This window comes from Tachypleus tridentatus, chromosome 9 (assembly GCF_004210375.1).
Source record: "Tachypleus tridentatus isolate NWPU-2018 chromosome 9, ASM421037v1, whole genome shotgun sequence".
NCBI lineage: Eukaryota > Metazoa > Arthropoda > Merostomata > Xiphosura > Limulidae > Tachypleus > Tachypleus tridentatus.
This window is the reverse complement of record NC_134833.1, coordinates 22,132,181-22,152,496: the sequence shown is the minus strand read 5'-3', so window position 1 is coordinate 22,152,496 and position 20,316 is coordinate 22,132,181. Positions and strand designations below refer to the sequence as shown.

The window sequence follows — 20,316 nt, the reverse complement described above, 5'->3', positions numbered from 1 at the left end:
AACCCCATAGCATGATCGAGTTACCTCCGTGTTTAACTGTAGGGACGATGTTCTTTGGAAAATTTCATTCCCCCTTCTTACGGAAAATATAGCGAACATCACTGTGGCCAAAAAGCTCGATTTTAGTCTCGTCTGACCACAGAATACTCATACAATAGGTAAAGAGTTTATCTACATGCTTTCTTGCATACGTCAATCGTGTTTCTAAATGAACAGGCTTTAAATATGGAGTTCTACGAGGACGGCATGCTTTGAACTCAGAAGAGCGTAACATGTTCGTAACTGTAGAGGTGCTTACTTCAACCCCAGTTTCCCATACCAGTTTCTGTATGTCATTACGTGTTAAACGAGAATTCCTACTAACTTCTCTGAGAACCTTCCTCTGGTTCTTTCTGGAATTTTGGTGGGGCGTCCGCAAAGAGGAAGGTTAGCAGTTGATCCTGTGAGCTTAAACTTGGCAATTATACTTTGAACAGTAGATTTCGACACATTAAGTTGTGTAGCAATACCGGAAAGAGACACACGAGACTTGTACTTTATAATAATTCGGTTTTTTAAATCACTGGACAGTTGTTTCCTGTTCGCCATGATGACCAAGCAGATAATGGCAGAGATGGCGCTAAATTGCCAGAAGTACATTTTTTGCTGGCTAAATTCCAATAATTATGAAACCAGTGTCTAATTCTGGAATGGTATAATGTAGTTTATTCACCAAACTAAACAAATTTTTACGAGAATATCAGTTTTTTCACACGTTCTGCACTGTACGAACACTTTCTGTTCCTTTTTGGTTATTTGTTTATAAACAGTTTATCTGTCGTTTAATTTACATAAAAAATTTTGTAGATGTGTGTTAGTATAATATTTATAATATATGATACTTCTATTAGCCTAATCGTGACACTTTTTAAGTTATAAGCAAAAACTCACTCGGGACACAGGGGTACGAACACTTTCTGTCGTAACTGTAACTATCATCAACATTTATAAATAAAAAATATAAACACGAGCTTGAGTAAACTATAGCATACTATAAATGAAAATGTTATATATTGATTGTGTGTTATGTAATGAATAACATAAAAGATGTTTGTTTGGACTTTTCTGATAACTCAGTTGAAAGAACATCTTTCTTAAAGGGCCTGCTCAAGTTTGAGGTCCTGAGTAATTCACGGGCAGAATATTACTTTCTGTCAATTAATTAATCGCTATAATTGGCACCAAACGTAAGAGCCGGGAATGTTTTTGAGTATGAAAGTAATCATTACAGACAGCGCTACATACCCAACGGTTTTTTAATAGTTTAACTATGGACGAATCTTATAAACTAGAAATGGAATGAATCTTCATCTAAAGGAATAATAATACATTACTTGCTTTCTTAGAAAAAAATATGATCAGTTTAATGAAAGCCTAATTTAGGCGAATAAATCACAAAAACTGTTTAAAAGTTTTCATTGTGTCTTTTTACAATTGGAGAAGTTGTAAAGAATTGAGATATATTTTGTACATCAATGATCAAAATAAAACAACATCTAATATTACATTTTTTGAAGATAAATACCAGAGTAAAAAAGATTTAAAACGCCGTGAATCACTTTTAGTTCGTAAAGATTTGTAATTATAATTCTAAATGGTTAATAGTGACAGCTTAAATGCTGAAAGCTAGTGAGATAAATAATTGACCTGAAATGTTACTTTTTACACCACTTTAATTTTAAGTTATAACAAACAAATTAAGAGGAATGTGGAAACAAACATCTGCAGTTAACTTGTTTTTATGACAATTAATTCGAAATAATTTTCGCCTGCATATATATTATTTTGGTATATTTGATGAAATGAAACAAAAACCCTATAACCCAAGCGCTTTCGAAAGGTGGGCCTTTCTTCGTCGGGACAAACTGATGAAGAAAGGTCCACCTTTCGAAAGTGCTCGGGTTGTATGGTTTCTATTTCATTTCCATTGAGACTTCTTGAACCTACGAGTTTCTCTAACATCATAATAATTTTCGCCTGCATATATATTATTTTGGTATATTTGATGAAATGAAACAAAAACCCTATAACCCAAGCGCTTTCGAAAGGTGGGCCTTTCTTCGTCGGGACAAACTGATGAAGAAAGGTCCACCTTTCGAAAGTGCTCGGGTTGTATGGTTTCTATTTCATTTCCATTGAGTCTTCTTGAACCTACGAGTTTCTCTAACATCATAAATCCTGGTATATTTCGTACTTTTAAAGAAAAAAGAATTTAACAAAAATAAAGCATCATTTAAAATTACTCATACTCAGATAAACGTCAATTTTTGGAGAACTGGGAAGAGCCCTTGAATAAGCGCTTAGTTGTTTAATTTAACACTGCAATAACCTTGGACTTGTGCCTTCAACTTATCATCTATTAGGCCTTCAGTTTAATACTGATACTCATTAGCTGGGGTGTACATGATAACACAAAACTGTCGAAACTATTCTTTTATTTTTATTGTGAACATTGGATCCTTTATATCTCATTGCTTTGCTAGCTATGGGTGTTTAAACCCGAAACATTAAATGCTTGATTCTACATATATAACCTTGGATAGAAATTTGTTTGTCATCATGTCCAATTCAGTTGACGAGTTTAGGTATTAAATGGAAAGATCTGTTGGGCAGTGATGTGTAGAGGACAGAAAATAGTTTTACACGCCCCAGATTTAAAATTCTTAATGGCGTAATGAAGAGTAATCTGGGAAAAATATCTGCAACCTAGACAAGTCACGTTTTTAACAAAATTTATTTTTGATGTACCAGCAAGTTTGACTTAATACAACCTGAAATAAGTGTTAGGCTCTTAGCAAGACATTTCTATACATGAACAAGTAGATTTGACTCATAATATATTTTAGTGTTTTTTTCATTACGATCGAATAATTACAATATTGTAAGTAACGTTTTAGCCTAATTGAGGCACCACAGTCGACTCACTGATCTTTTCATTATTGTGAATTAAATTTGATGTTAGATAAGCCGATTTATTTTAGCAGAATATTTACTGGGTCTTTATAAGTTTGTAAGTTTCGTTAATACTATTTTTTAACATTTTTCATTTTTTCTGTAGTACATGTGTTCATTTATAAAGAGGTAATAATCGTGTTCCTTTATTAAATGTAAAACTGGAAGTAGGAATCATTTACATCTTTCTTTGAAAGAATGAGGCCCAGCGTTAGGCCAGACATTTTTCTGTGGAGTAATGTCGTCAAATGTACTAGACCGTATTTTAATCTACTTTCTTCAGGCAAAACTGTTACTAGTGCTGAAAAGAAACTTGATTTAAACCATTTTATAGATTAATTCAGTGAATTTTGTTGTTAAGCCTGAACGAAGCTAATTAATCAAATATATTATAAGCCAAAGCACATTATTTTGAGTTAGAACACAAAAGAGCAACGTAATCAATTAGTGTGTTGTTTTCACAAAATTACGCTATTGAACGCATATAGAACCGACATAGAGTGTGACTTTTAAAGACTTGGGTTAATATATATATATATATAACGTTCGCTCTTCTATGTAAAATATTTTCTCAACCCAAACGAGCCGGTTTTGCATATATATTTCTCTACAAGTGGGTTTTCTAGACTTTCGTTAAGTGCAATAATATTTTGACGCTATTCCTAAGTTTGAAAATACTAACATTAATCATTTCAATTAAAGTCCACGTGTCTGTGTAATGATTGCATCCAATGTTATTTCAGAAGCAAAATAAAGCTTTTTCAAATAAAATCTAGAACTAAGGTTAGTTCAAAAAATGAATAAATTATACATGGGTTTCTTCCTAAGTATCACGCGTTTAAAAGTTCTTTAGGAAAAGAGTTAAAATTCGTCGTTTTGTGTTGTCAAGCTATTTTAACTTTTCTTCAGGACTTAGGTTGCTCTTTGGAAATATGGATGCACTATGCGCTGTAAGAAGGATTAGCTGTTAAATCCCATTATTCGATTAAAGAATTTAAAGAGTGGGCGGTGGGTGCTGTTATTATCTGCTTACTATCTATGACTTTCCCTTGTCGAGAACAAAACGAAATCTAGTTGATATGAAAGTGTATGTGATTCCACTTTTAATAAATGTATAATAATAGGTTTGACACAAAATAACAAATTTCATGTTTAGAACCTGGGGTTCTAACTTGGTAGGATTAATACTGTGTGGAAAGGTTTGTATTTTATTAAACGTCCATTTAAGTAAGAATTATACAGTTACGTGTGGAAATTTTTACAGATATAGTTTCTTCTGGAATATGTGTGATATGTGTTCTCAAGTTAATAAAACAACAACATGTTTTCCTTATTGTAACAACTACAAAGATCTCCCTTCAGATCAATAATCATGATGGAATTTTGTAATAAAATTATTTGTTGTAGGAAGAAATCAGATGTTATTAGTTAAGGGGAAGTAAATATTTGTTTGTGTGTTGTTGTTGTTTTTAGTGAAGAAACCATGAACAATATTCTTAAAACTATTAATTTATTTCTAACATTAAGCTACAAGGTCTTCTGTATGTATTTCATGTTGAATTTACAGCTCTACCAATCCACTGCCTATTTTACAGAGCGAAAAGTTTTATATTATCGTTATTAGTTTGTTTTGTTTGTTTGTTTGTTTTTGAATTTCGCGAAAAGCTATTCGAGGGCTATCTGCGCTAGCCCTCCCTAATTTAGCAGTGTAAGACTAGATGGAAGGCAGCTAGTCATAACCACCCACCGCCAACTCTTGGACTATTTTACCAACGAATAGTGGGATTGACCGTCACTTTATAACGCTTCACGGCTGAAAGGGCGAGCATGTTTGGTGCGACGGGAATTCGAACCCGCGACACTCAGATTACGAGTCGAACGCCTTAACCCACCTGGCCATACCGAGCCAATATATCAACCAACAAACTAAAACACTTCGAATTATGTTAACCTGGTATGTGGATCCTATACTTACCGGATTTTTTCTAACACTTGATCATTTCATCTCATACAGTCATAAGATAAACTTAGCTCTAGCAAAAAATAAATAAATAAAATACACGAATTGCGTTCTGAAAAAAATATCGTATTAATCCATCTTGTTCACTTTAAAGAAAACTCATTTATCTACACGTCATTGATTAAACTATCGTTAGAAGAAGTTGAATCTTTGACTTGGGCCCCCTTCTACAAATAGTTCAGTTATTCAGAGTGAATGAATCAGGATTTAATAATATTAATGTGTAGTTTGTGCTTTGGAAGTAACTACTTGTTTTGTAAAAGTAAGAAGTGTAAGAAAACTAACCCTTTAAAGAAAAAACAAAAAATCAAAAACATGGAGTCCATATTTTAAAACGACTGATGTATATTTCTCCATCTTATATTGTTGAAGTTCTATTCATAGATGGCATCATAAATGTGAAATATACCATGATGTTTTGCATATACAAACATGAACCATATTATACAACTGTAATAAAGGCTCAGCATTGCCAGGTGGTTAAGGTCCTGGACTTGTAATCTGAAGGTCGCAGGTTTGAATTCTCGTGACACCAAACACGCCCGCTCTTTTAATTGTGGGGGCGTTATAATTTATGGTCAATCCTACTTTTCGTTGGTAAAAGAGTAGTCCAAGAGTTGGCGGTGAGTGATGGTGACAGGCTACCTTCTCTTTAATCTTACACTGCTAAATTAGGGACGGCTAGTGCGAAATTCAAAAAACAAACAACTATAATAATTTTCTATAATATGTTACATTGAAATATAAATATCCACTGCAACGTATCATAGAGTAAATTCGGTGAAACAGCTCCACTAGTGATATAAATTCGATGAATGGTTGCAAAATATATCTTCTTTCACATACTGAACACAAGAAACGTAGTGGGATAGCGTGACAATTTTAAAACTCTATATTGAAGTTTCGGTTTTACTTCATCTGCTATGAAGGTACTCCTGTACATCAAATTTCTGTTTGAAATTTAGAGAGAACAAGTTTGTTCTAACAAAGCACCTCAGATGTGATAAATGATTGACTCCTCTTTCACAAATGTTAATATATTTTGACGAAAATGCTCCCTTCTTTGCGTGGTTACACTTTTAAAATATATTAAAATTTTCTTATATGTAAGATTAACCAGTTTCAATATCTATAGGTTTTAACAATAGCTAAATTTTCGTATATTAATTATTTATTGTTTTATCTTTTCTTTATAAAAAAAAACATGCAGAAAAGCTCTATAGCATTATTTGGATATTATTGAATCTCTAGATGTAACTTCAATGGTCTACTATTATTATTACTGTTACTGTTTGTACAAAAGCTACAGAATACTTTGATTATAAAAACATGTTTATGTACCAGACAAAATATGTGTGCGAACGTACAATGCTAAAAACTGAGTTTCGATAACTATGAAGAACACAACACAGACAGCTCTTTGTGAAGCTTTGTACTTAACTATAAACAGAAATACTGGAAGCAAAAACCAAAATAGCGAGTGCAAAAATTATTTTTATCATGAGAACAGTTGGTCAACTTAAGAATTATAACAAGAAATTTGTTAGGTTTAAGAGCACAGTTTTTAAGATACATATGGTTAATTAAGGTTATAAGTGACGTTCTTTACTTTATAATATCATATGGTTATTAATTTTATGTTATTTTGAGTTGTATATATTATTTATTGATCTGTGTTTTAAATTCTTATCATTCACTAAAAGAGGTGTGTATATATGTGTGTGTGTGTTTTTCTCTTTGTCGGGATTTTGATCTTAAACAACAGGGAGGGCTAGGTTCGATTGGACCTCTTTGCGTGTGTGTGTTTGATTGTTTTGAATTTCGCGCAAAACTACACGAGGACTATCTGCGCTAGCCGTCCTTAATTTAGCAGTGTAAGACTAGAGGAGAGGCAGATAGTCATCACCACCCACCGCCAACTCTTGTGCTACTCTTTTACCAACGAATAGTGGGATTGAGCGTGACATTATAACGCCCTCACGACTGAGAGGGCGAGCATGTTTAGTGTGACGGGGTTTTGAACCAGCGACATATATATATATATGTGTGTATATGGGTAAACTTCTGAATAGATGCACAATCTCTTGGTACTTTGGTTTTATGATACGATAATCCATTTTTTATAACTTTAACATGAACAGTGCTGTGATAAAAAACCAACAACAATTTGTTTGTTTGTTCTTGTTTCAGGTTTGAACGCAAACCTATACAAGGACTAGCTGTCAGTAGCTGTTCCCAATTTTATACTGATAAACTAAATCACTAGAGGGAAGGTAGTAGTTTACAGCACATGAGATATGGATACAGAATTTTACATCCGCAGTGCATTCATATTCTCAGTATTTATAAATAAAATATTTAAATTGTCTTTAAGTAAATTAGAAACAGCATATGTATTACCTCGTAAATTATAACAATAATTTCTCATCAAACTAAGCTCTATATTTAGAGCAAAACTGAAACCCAACCTGCCCATCAGAATAACCAGTTGAATGTACTCATGTAAAGTTTCCACTTATAAAGATTAGAATGCATTGTTCCATTAGTTGGATATCCTCGCTAGTACTTTCCGTCATAATCCCATCAGTACCTCATGCTACAATTATGGACAAATTGTTGTTTGTTTTCTCTCTCTGTGTTTGATAACATTGCAGTATTACTTCAAATGCAATTTGTTATTTATTAGATTCTGTGAAGTCTATTATTTCAAGATTTGAGAGAAATAAACGGTAAAAAAAATGTATATTCTTGTTTCTACATATAGTACTTATATTTGTAAAATTTACAGTCACGTAAACATACTCGAAAAGCAGTCATGAAAACCAGACAAACGAAGAACTTGGAAGATTCTGCATTTATTGTCACTGATGAAGGTGTGCAACCTCGTAAAAGGGCTGTGAATGAAAGAGAAGATTACAAAACGTTGGCCTTAAGACCACGTGACTTCGTTTCTCCGAAAACAAACAAAAAACAAACATCTTCACCGAACTTGAGCAGAGAAAAAGAAAGAGTCTCAGGAGGAAGTGAGTTACAACTTTGATTTGTTTTATAAAGTGACGTATTTTAATTAAGTAAAAACCAATCGTAAGATATACTTCCACAACAACGTTCCAAACATGAAAAATGTGTGGTTAAAAGTGTGAACTTAGAACGTAATATACCTACTTGTGATTATTTGTGTGTGAAGTATTTATGACAGTGATGTAGTAAATAAAAATGGAAATATTTTTTATTAATTTGAATTATTATTCTTGTTTAAGTGTTTTCCTCTTTCTGGAAGAGGAAACTTATGTTTTTAAGTAGGTGTTTCTATGTGTGTCACAGTATCACTCGTAATTCATTACTTTTACTCTCCTGTTCTTCATGTCAAATAATCTGTTTAGTTCACTCTACAAAAAAGATTCCACGAGCCCAAGAGGCACTCTACCATACCAAATAATGTTTCATTTTCTTTTCTAGTGTAGATTTTAAAATAGAAAGCTAGCTACGTAATAAGGCGAAATTACTGTCAACCTTGTTATATATTGTACTGGGTCATTCCTCTTTGGTTTCGCATGCGCTTTCTCGCGGTAAAGATTGCTGTAGTATACATAGTAGTAATATACTGTATTTATATATATATATATATATAATATGTTTATAATTATCTTAAATGTTGGCTGCTCTCGTGACGGTCAATCCCTCTATTCAGCGGTAAAAGAGTAACTCAGGAGTTGGTAGTGGGTTGTGATGGCTATCTGCCTTACACTGCTAAATTAGGGATTACTGGTACAGATAACTCTCTTGTAGCTTTGTGCGAAAGTAAACAAACAAATAGAACATCTATTTAAAAATTCAAACTTTCCTTTACACGGAGTAATAAAACAATTAATTTGGGGGGCACAAGTTTGTTTGGTTGTGTTTTTTTTTCATCACAAACTTTGTGGTATTTTATTTTTGGTGTTTTCGAAGCCATTTATTATTCCTTATTATCAACTTGCTGCAGTGCTCGTCCACTGGACGAAAGTTGTGTAAATTCACGATTAATGAAATGTTATCTTAGAACGTGAAACTTGTGTTCCTTACATGTAGTTGTATAAAAAACGCCCACCAAAACTGCAAAACACACTGTGTAAAACCCCAACTTTGCATGTATCTCCATATGGAGCCAATAAATCTTCATGCTAAACTTAGCGAAGATTCACTCACAGGGGCGAAGTATTTTTAAAAAACGCAAAAAACGTCCATGAAAACCGCAAAATATAAACTGAATATTTGCATCCACTTCCCCACGAACTCAGTGAAGATTCGTTCACATGACATGAGGTCATAGCTAAAAAAATGCAAAAAAAAACGACAAAAATCGCAAAACGCAAAATGCAAAATTGAAAATTTGTACGCACACTCACATGGACTTTACGAACCTCCGCAACACGTGGAGTTACTCCGTGGATATACAACAGACATAACTGTTATATTTATATAGATGTTTAAAGTGTTAATTTGAATTTTGTCCACTGTTTGTTATATGCATTTAGAAGATATTTCCGAAGTAAATAGAGAATAGGGTTTTTAGGTTTGATTGTTGGTTTCTATGTTTCAGGCATTGCTTCCCGACTCAGAAACGTCAGGAAAAACACGAAACAATATAATATATCGAGTAGTAAGTTAACAACGAATTCATCCGGTAGTGAGGAAACCGAGATTAAACCAACTAGTGTAACAACGTCATCACAAAAATCCAAAGAAGGTAACGAAGAATACTTTTCATTGGACACCAGAAGAAATACAAAAGACATTAAAAGAGGTGATGTGATAAACATTGGAAACTATGAAAATCCTAAATAGTTATTGTATTGTTTTTATTTCAAAGTACCAACTACTTTTCTTCTATTGATTTGAATATCAGAGTAGTTCGAAACGTAACCATTACATTGACCTATTGATCCCAGAATGACATGGTGGCTAGGGCACTCTATTCGCAATGTTTTGGTCGCAGGGTCGAATCCTTTTATCAAATATTTAGCTGTGGGTGCATTATAATATGACGGTCAATTCTATTATTCAACAATAAAATAGTAGCCATGAATTAGCTTTTATCACATATACTCCATTTTGTAGCTGTTGGTGCATTATAATGTGATGGTCAATCCCATTATTCAACGATAAAATAGTAGCCCAAGAATTGGCGGCGGGTTGTGTTAACTAGCTGCATTTGCTCCTGGTCTCTTACTTCAAAACTAGGAACGATTAGTGCAGATATCCCTCGATTAGCTTTCCGCGAAATTCCACTGACAAACAAACAAGTTACTGACCACTCTGCGGTGACAAGAGAAATAGATTTTGTGTCGTATATCAATGATGACAGAAGATTGCACTTCCAGCTACATCGATAATAAAGAACATTAGAAAAATAAAAGTATACAAAAAACATATAGTTAATGTTTTTGCTGTGGACAAATATCAGACAATGTTTAATTTAATCAATAGTATAACATATATATTTTTTATTTCCTCTCGATAACAGTAACGAAGAATGGCAGATCAAACCGTAAAATAAAACAAGATAAACTAAAGTAAGCAAAATAGATTTAAAGAAAAAAGCACTTTTTTCATACAGTGTTTTAAAAAGGGGGTTTATAGCCGTTCATGGAAGAGCAAATGCTTAATATATTCAAATCAGTTATAAGGCAATGTATACATTTTTCAAAGGGAGAAAAACTAATATAATTTACAAAAAGGTTTATATTTTAACTTCATTCTATTGAAATTTTATTCAATTAAAGTTTAACAGTGAACATACAGTTACGTAACCGCTGTAGTTACAAGTGTACACGATGACTTTAAGAAGGTAAATTTTTGTCATATTCGTATCGGTCTTTAATAACTCATTTGTATCATATTTATATATTTAAGTTGTTTTGTTTTTAATGCAAACAATTTTCTAACCACTATCGGTGCGGATTGTTAATTATACTAACTGTTAGATGCTGTATTATCTGAGCTTTGTTAACCATACTGGCTTCTATTTTGAGTTCCTATTTTATTTTACGTGTTTGATAATTGCGTCAAATGTAATAGACATTGTATCCCCATCAATGTGTGTGTTTTCCATGATCAGATACCTTTCTTAAGAGGATACATTTTATATATTTCCCAAAGTAGGAAGATCCTAACGTGTTACACTCCCTTTTCTTTAAATGTTAACTTTGTAAGCTTTGTGCTGTCTTCGTGTAAATATTATTTGTTGTTTACTTATCAATAGATCTGCTTCAAGTTGTAACAAATGCGATGGATTTCTTTGAATCACTTGCCGAAGAGGATATAGAACAAGCTTTTGATAATTCATCGATAACCCAGAATGGTTTGATTATTGAAGATAAAGGCTTAACGCTTGGTAGCCAACTGTCCAACAAATCCACACGTGTGAATCCAGACGACGGAGCCAATGAAAACGGCGAGCCCGAGCAGAGCGAAGAAAGAAATAACCCTATTAAACACCACGAATTAGGTCCGGAGACAGTTACAAAAGAAAACGACAAACTTAACCGTCTGGACAATTGGGATAAGACAAAAGACGAGAGATGTAGTAAAGACAATGAACCAAATCCGGAGGGAAACGTAGCAACCAGCAAAACGAACAAAAAAGGAATCAACGGAAACGAATTGCCAGAATGATCCACCAGAGGGTATCATGAAAGATATTGATATAGAAACTCCTTATGAAAAGCTTGGGTGGTTTGGACCCGGAAGTGAAACTCTCCTCCCACCGAGGAAAATGAACATGAAGGTGCTAATTAATCATATTTCTAAGTATCATAATTTATCGAAATGTATATGATATATATATGCATGATTTTGTTTATTCATTTAGCTTTGTATGAATGTAATTATATAATTTCACTAAAACTTATTCATTGTGTGTGAATGGTCGCTGACTATGTTACACCTTCCATTGCATTGTTTAAACATATGAAATTAAGTGTAATAGCCTTTACTGGATGACATATTAAATTGAAACTATAATTTAGCCTACACTGATAAACGGTGTATCCCCACCGCAATGTGGATCTTTCTTTCGTAATTACCTCCGAAACCTAGGGAACATTTTATAAGCTCACGTTGTAGCTTGTGTCATGGGGCCCTTTTTCTAAATATGAAGCGTATTTTGTTTCATGTTAATGTGTTTTGTTTAATGGCTTAAAATTTATGGTTATTTATATATATATAATCGATTTTTGCGTAAATTAGATTTAAAATGTACATATTAAGATACTGGTTTTATACCTGGTAATGAAGTAGTTAATATTATGAGTTTCCCTTTTCGAGAACAAAACGAAATCCAGTTGATATGTAAGTGTAGGTGATTCCACTTTTAATAAATGTATAATAATAGGTTTGACATAAATTTGGTAGATTGACTATCTGTAGAAAAGTTCGAATTTTACTGAACGTCCATTTAAGTAAGAATTATACAGTTGCGAGTGGAAATTTTTACAGATATAGTTTCTTCTGGAATATGTGTGATATGTGTTTCCAAGTTTTAAAAAAAATGTTTTCCTTATTGTAACAACTACAAAGATCTCCCTAAAGATCAATAATTATGATGGATTTTTTTAATAATGTTAGTTAGCTGTGCCTAATTTAGCAGTGTAAGACTAGAGGGAAGGCAGCTAGTCATAACCATTCACCGCCAACTCTTGGACTAATATTTTACCAACGAATAGTGGGATTGACCGTCACTTTATAACGCCTTCACGGCTGAATGGGCGAGCATGTTTGGTGCGACGGGAATTCGAACCTGCGACACTCAGATTACGAGTCGAATACCTTAACCCACCTGGCCATACCGAGCCAATATATCAACCAACAAACTAAAACTCTTCGAATTACGTTAACCTGGTATGTGAATCCTACACTTACCGGATTTTTTTCTAACACTTGATCATTTCATCTCATACAATCATAAGATAACCTTAACTCTCGCAAAAAATAAATAAATAAAATACACGAATTGCGTTCTGAAAAAAATATCGTATTAATCCATCTTGTTCACTTTAAAGAAAACTCATTTATCTACACGTCATTGATTAAACTATCGTGAGAAGAAGTTGAATCTTTGACTTGGGCCCCCTTCTACAAATAGTTCAGTTATTCAGAGTGAATGAATCAGGATTTAATAATATTAATGTGTAGTTTGTGCTTTGGAAGTAACTACTTGTTTTGTAAAAGTAAGAAGTGTAAGAAAACTAACCCTTTAAAGAAAAAACAAAAAATCAAAAACATGGAGTCCATATTTTACAACGACTGATGTATATTTCTCCATCTTATTTTGTTGAAGTTCTATTCATAGATGGCATCATAAATGTGAAATATACCATGATGTTTTGCATATACAAACATGAACCATATTATACAACTGTAATAAAGGCTCAGCATTGCCAGGTGGTTAAGGTCCTGGACTTGTAATCTGAAGGAGGTCGCAGGTTTGAATTCCCGTGACACCAAACACGCCCGCTCTTTTAATTGTGGGGGCGTTATAATTTATGGTCAATTTTACTTTTCGTTGGCAAAAGAGTAGTCCAAGAGTTGGCGGTGGGTGATGGTGACAGGCTACCTTCTCTTTAATCTTACACTGCTAAATTAGGGACGGCTAGTGCGAAATTCAAAAAACAAACAAGTATAATAATTTCCTATAATATGTTACATTGAAATTTCAATATCCACTGCAACGTATCATAGAGTAAATTCGGTGAAACAGCTCCACTAGTGATATAAATTCGATGAATGGTTGCGAAATATATCTTCTTTCACATACTGAACACAAGAAACGTAGTGGGACAGCGTGACAATTTTAAAACTCTATATTGAAGTTTCAGTTTTACTTCATCTGCTATGAAGGTACTCCTGTACATCAAATTTCTGTTTTCTACTCTTTAGAGAGAACCAGTTTGTTCTAACAAAGCACCTCAGATGTGCTCAATGATTGACTCCTCTTTTACAAATTTTAATATATTTTGACGAAAATGCTCCCTTCTTTGCGTGGTTACACTTTTAAAATATATTAAAATTTTCTTATATGTAAGATTAACCAGTTTCAATATCTATAGGTTTTAACAATAGCTAAATTTTCGTATATTAATTATTTATTGTTTTATCTTTTCTTTATAAAAAAAACATGCAGAAAACCTCTATAGCATTATTTGGATATTACTGAATCTCTAGATGTAACTTCAATGGTCTACTATTATTATCACTGTTACTGTTTGTACAAAAGCTACAGAATACTTTGATTATAAAAAACATGTTTATGTACCAGACAAAATATGTGTGCGAACGTACAATGCTAAAAACTGAGTTTCGATAACTATGAAGATCACAACACAGACAGCTCTTTGTGAAGCTTTGTACTTAACTATAAACAGAAATACTGGAAGCAAAAACCAAAATAGCGAGTGCAAAAATTATTTTTATCATGAGAACAGTTGGTCAACTTAAGAATTATAACAAGAAATTTGTTAGGTTTAAGAGCACAGTTTTTAAGATACATATGGTTAATTAAGGTTATAAGTGACGTTCTTTACTTTATAATATCATATGGTTATTAATTTTATGTTATTTTTGAGTTGTATATATTATTTATTGATCTGTGTTTTAAATTCTTATCATTCACTAAAAGAGGTGTGTATATATGTGTGTGTGTGTTTTTTCTCTTTGTCGGGATTTTGATCTTAAACACCAGGGAGGGCTAGGTTCGATTGGACCTCTTTGCGTGTGTGTGTTTGATTGTTTTGAATTTCGCGCAAAACTACACGAGGACTATCTGCGCTAGCCGTCCTTAATTTAGCAGTGTAAGACTAGAGGAGAGGCAGATAGTCATCACCACCCACCGCCAACTCTTGTGCTACTCTTTTACCAACGAAGAGTGGGATTGAGCGTGACATTATAACGCCCTCACGACTGAGAGGGCGAGCATGTTTAGTGTGACGGGGTTTTGAACCAGCGACATATATATATATATGTGAGTATATGGGTAAACTTCTGAATAGATGCACAATCTCTTGGTACTTTGGTTTTATGATACGATAATCCATGTTTATAACTTTAACATGAACAGTGCTGTGATAAAAAACCAACAACAATTTGTTTGTTTGTTCTTGTTTCAGGATTGAACGCAAACCTATACAAGGACTAGCTGTCAGTAGCTGTTCCCAATTTTATACTGATAAACTAAATCACTAGAGGGAAGTTAGTAGTTTACAGCACATGAGATATGGGTACAGAATTTTACATCCGCAGTGCATTCATATTCTCAGTATTTATAAATAAAATATTTAAATTGTCTTTAAGTAAATTAGAAACAGCATATGTATTACATCGTAAATTATAACAATAATTTCTCATCAAACTAAGCTCTATATTTAGAGCAAAACTGAAACCCAACCTGCCCATCAGAATAACCAGTTGAATGTACTCATGTAAAGTTTCCACTTATAAAGATTAGAATGCATTGTTCCATTAGTTGGATATCCTCGCTAGTACTTTCCGTCATAATCCCATCAGTACCTCATGCTACAATTATGGACAAATTGTTGTTTGTTTTCTCTCTCTGTGTTTGATAACATTGCAGTATTACTTCAAATGCTATTTGTTATTTATTAGATTCTGTGAAGTCTATTATTTCAAGATTTGAGAGAAATAAACGGTAAAAAAATGTATATTCTTGTTTCTACATATAGTACTTATATTTGTAAAATTTACAGTCACGTAAACATACTCGAAAAGCAGTCATGAAAACCAGACAAACGAAGAACTTGGAAGATTCTGCATTTATTGTCACTGATGAAGGTGTGCAACCTCGTAAAAGGGCTGTGAATGAAAGAGAAGATTACAAAACGTTGGCCTTAAGACCACGTGACTTCGTTTCTCCGAAAACAAACAAGAAACAAACATCTTCACCGAACTTGAGCAGAGAAAAAGAAAGAGTCTTAGGAGGAAGTGAGTTACAACTTTGATTTGTTTTATAGAGTGACGTATTTTAATTAAGTGAAAACCAATCGTAAGATCTACTTCCACAACAACGTTCCAAACATGAAAACTTATCTTGGCATTTTCAGATTGTTATAAGTTTGTATTTCACAAAATGTGTGGTTAAAAGTGTGAACTTAGAACGTAATATACCTACTAGTTATTATTTGTGTGCGAAGTATTTATGACAGTGATGTAGTAAATAAAAATGGAAATATTTTTTATTAATTTGAATTATTATTCTTGTTTAAGTGTTTTCCTCTTCCTAGAAGAGGAAACTTATGTTTTTTAAGTAGGTGTTTCTATGTGTGTCACAGTATCACTCGTAATTCATTACTTTTACTCTCCTGTTCTTCATGTCAAATAATCTGTTTAGTTCACTTTACAAAAAAGATTCCACGAGCCCAAGAGGCACTCTACCATATAAAATAATGTTTCATTTTCTTTTATAGTGTAGATTTTAAAATAGAAAGCTAGCTACGTAATAAGGCGAAATTACTGTCAACCTTGTTATATATTGTACTGGGTCATTCCTCTTTGGTTTCGCATGCGCTTTCTCGCGGTAAAGATTGCTGTAGTATACATAGTAGTAATATACTGTATTTATATATATATATATATATATATAATATGTTTATAATTATCTTAAATGTTGGCTACTCTCGTGACGGTCAATCCCGCTATTCAGCGGTAAAAGAGTAACTCAGGAGTTGGAAGTCGGTGGTGATGGCTATCTGCCTTACACTGCTAAATTAGGGATTACTGGTACAGATAACTCTCTTGTAGCTTTGTGCGAAATTAAACAAACAAATAGAACATCTATTTAAAAATTCAAACTTTCCTGTTACACAGAGTAATAAAACAATTAATTTGGGGTGCACAAGTTTGTTTGGTTGTGTTTTGTTTTCATCCCAAACTTTGTGGTATTTTATTTTTGGTGTTTTCGAAGCCATTTATTATTCCTTATTATCAACTTGCTGCAGTGCTCGTCCACTGGACGAAAGTTGTGTAAATTCACGATTAATGAAATGTTATCTTAGAACGTGAAACTTGTGTTCCTTACATGTAGTTGTATAAAAACGCCGACCAAAACTGCAAAACACACTGTGTAAAACTCCAACTTTGCATGTATCTCCGTATGGAGCCAATAAATCTTCATGCTAAACTTAGCGAAGATTCACTCACAGGGGCGAAGTATTTTTAAAAAACGCAAAAAACGTCCATGAAAACCGCAAAATATAAACTGAATATTTGCATCTACTTCCACACGAATTCAGTGAAGATTCGTCCACATGACATGAGATCATAGCTAAAAAAATGCAAAAAACCACAATAATCGCAAAATACAAAATTGAAAATTTGTACATACATTCACATGGACTCTACGAACCTCCGCAACACGTGGAGTTACTCCGTGGATATACAACAGACATAACTGTTATATTTATATAGATGTTTAAAGTGTTAATTTGAATTTTGTCCACTGTTTGTTATATGCATTTAGAAGATATTTCCGAAGTAAATAGAGAATAGGGTTTTTAGGTTTGATTGTTGGTTTCTATGTTTCAGGCATTGCTTCCCGACTCAGAAACGTCAGGAAAAACACGAAACAATATAATATATCGAGTAGTAAGTTAACAACGAATTCATCCGGTAGTGAGGAAACCGAGATTAAAGCAACTAGTGTAACAACGTCATCACAAAAATCCAAAGAAGGTAACGAAGAATACTTTTCATTGGACACCAGAAGAAATACAAAAGACATTAAAAGAGGTGATGAGATAAACATTGGAAACTATGAAAATCCTAAATAGTTATTGTATTGTTTTTATTTCAAAGTACCAACTACTTTTCTTCTATTGATTTGAATATCAGAGTAGTTCGAAACGTAACCATTACATTGACCTATTGATCCCAGAATGACATGGTGGCTAGGGCACTCTATTCGCAATGTTTTGGTCGCAGGGTCGAATCCTTTTATCAAATATTTAGCTGTTGGTGCATTAGAATATGACGGTCTATTATATTATTCAACAATAAAATAGTAGCCATGAATTATTTTTTATCACATATACTCCATTTTTTAGCTGTTGGTGCATTATAATGTGATGGTCAATCCCATTATTCAACGATAAAATACTAGCCCAAGAATTGGCGGCGGGTTGTGTTAACTAGCTACCTTTGCTCCTGGTCTGTTACTTCAAAACTAGGAACGATTAGTGCAGATATCCCTCGATTAGCTTTCCGCGAAATTCCACTGACAAACAAACAAGTTACTGACCACTCTGCGGTGACAAGAGAAATAGATTTTGTGTCGTATATCAATGATGACAGAAGATTGCACTTCCAGCTACATCGATAATAAAGAACATTAGAAAAATAAAAGTATACAAACAACATATAGTTAATGTTTTTGCTGTGGACAAATATCAGACAATGTTTAATTTAATCAATAGTATAACATATATTTTTTTTATTTCCTCTCGATAACAGTAACGAAGAATGGCAGATCAAATCGTAAAATAAAACAAGATAAACTAAAGTAAGCAAAATAGATTTAAAGAAAATAGCACTTTTTTTCATACAATGTTTTAAAAAGGGGGTTTATAGCCGTTCATGGAAGAGCAAATACTTAATATATTCAAATCAGTTATAAGGCACTGTATACATTTTTCAAAGGGAGAAAAACTAATATAATTTACAAAAAGGTTTATATTTTAACTTCATTCTATTGAAATTTTATTCAATTAAAGTTTGACAGTGAACATACAGTTACGTAACCGCTGTAGTTACAAGTGTACACGATGACTTTAAGAAGGTAAATTTTTTTCATATTCGTATCGGTCTTTAATAACTCATTTGTATCATATTTATATATTTAAGTGTTTTTTTTTTAATGCAAACAATTTTCTTACCACTATCGGTGCGGATTGTTAATTATACTAACTGTTAGATGCTGTATGATCTGAGCTTTGTTAACCATACTGGCTTCTGTTTTGAGTTCCTATTTTATTTCACGTGTTTGATAATTGCGTCAAATGTAATAGACATTGTATCCCCATCAATGTGTGTGTTTTCCATGATCAGATACCTTTCTTAAGAGGATACATTTTATATATTTCCCAAAGTAGGAAGATCCTAACGTGTTACACTCCCTTTTCTTTAAATGTTAAATTTGTAAGCTTTGTGCTGTCTTTGTGTAAATATTATTTGTTGTTTACTTATCAATAGATCTGCTTCAAGTTGTAACAAATGCGATGGATTTCTTTGAATCACTTGCTGAAGAGGATATAGAACAAGCTTTTGATAATTCATCGATAACCCAGAATGGTTTGATTATTGAAGATAAAGGTTTAACGCTTGGTAGCCATCTTTCCAACAAATCCACACGTGTGAATCCAGACGACGGAGCCAATGAAAACGGCGAGATCAAGCAGAGCGAAGAAAGAAATAACCCTATTAAGCACCACGAATTAGGTCCGGAGACAGTTACAAAAGGGAACGTCACACTTAACCATCTGGACAATTGGGATAAGACAAAAGACGAGAGATGTAGTAAAGACAATGAACAAAATCTGAAGGGAAACGTAGCAACCAGCAAAAGGAACAAAAAGGAATCAACGGAAACGAATTGCCAGAATGATCCACCAGAGGGTATCATGAAAGATATTGATATAGAAACTCCTTATGAAAAGCTTGGGTGGTTTGGACCCGGAAGTGAAACTCTCCTCCCACCGAGGAAAATGAACATGAAGGTGCTAATTAATCATATTTCTAAGTATCTTAATTTGCCGAAATGTATATGATATATATATATATGATTTTGTTTATTCATTTAGCTTTGTATGAATGTAATTATATAATTTCACTAAAATTTATCCATTGTGTGTGAATGGTCACTGACTATGTTACACCTTCCATTGCATTGTTTAAACATATGAAATTAAGTGTAATAGCCTTTACTGGATGACATATGAAATTGAAACTATAATTTAGCCTACACTGATAAACGGTGTATCCCCACCGCAATGTGGATCTTACTTTCGTAATTACCTCCGAAACCTAGGCAACATTTTATAAGCTCACGTTGTAGCTTGTGTCATGGGGCCCTTTTTCTAAATATGAAGCGTATTTTGTTTCACGTTAATGTGTTTTGTTTAATGGCTTAAAATTTATGGTTATTTATATACATAAAGTCTAATTTTGCGTAAATTAGATTTAAAACGTACATATTAAGATACTGGTTTTATACCTGGTAATGAAGTAGTTAATATTATGAGTTTCCCTTGTCGAGAAAA

General features: G+C 33.1%; 2 protein-coding genes across 2 annotated transcripts in view; both read left to right on the top strand.

The window, feature by feature from the left end:
- The window catches only part of LOC143227309 (uncharacterized), a 40,189-nt gene extending 28,521 nt beyond the window's left edge, over positions 1-11,668 (top strand). Inside the window, exons 2-4 of the mRNA XM_076458766.1 lie at positions 7,800-8,034; positions 9,594-9,797; positions 11,256-11,668. Coding sequence (XP_076314881.1) covers positions 7,800-8,034; positions 9,594-9,797; positions 11,256-11,668 — 852 coding nt within the window. The remainder of the gene's footprint in view (positions 1-7,799; positions 8,035-9,593; positions 9,798-11,255) is intronic.
- Positions 11,669-11,684: 16 nt separating this feature from the next.
- LOC143227308 (uncharacterized) lies at positions 11,685-19,824 on the top strand. Its single transcript, XM_076458765.1, has 4 exons — positions 11,685-11,780; positions 15,754-15,988; positions 17,588-17,791; positions 19,250-19,824. The coding sequence occupies exons 1-4, from the start codon at positions 11,685-11,687 to the stop codon at positions 19,822-19,824; spliced, it is 1,110 nt and encodes a 369-aa protein (XP_076314880.1).
- The last annotated feature ends 492 nt before the right edge of the window (positions 19,825-20,316 follow it).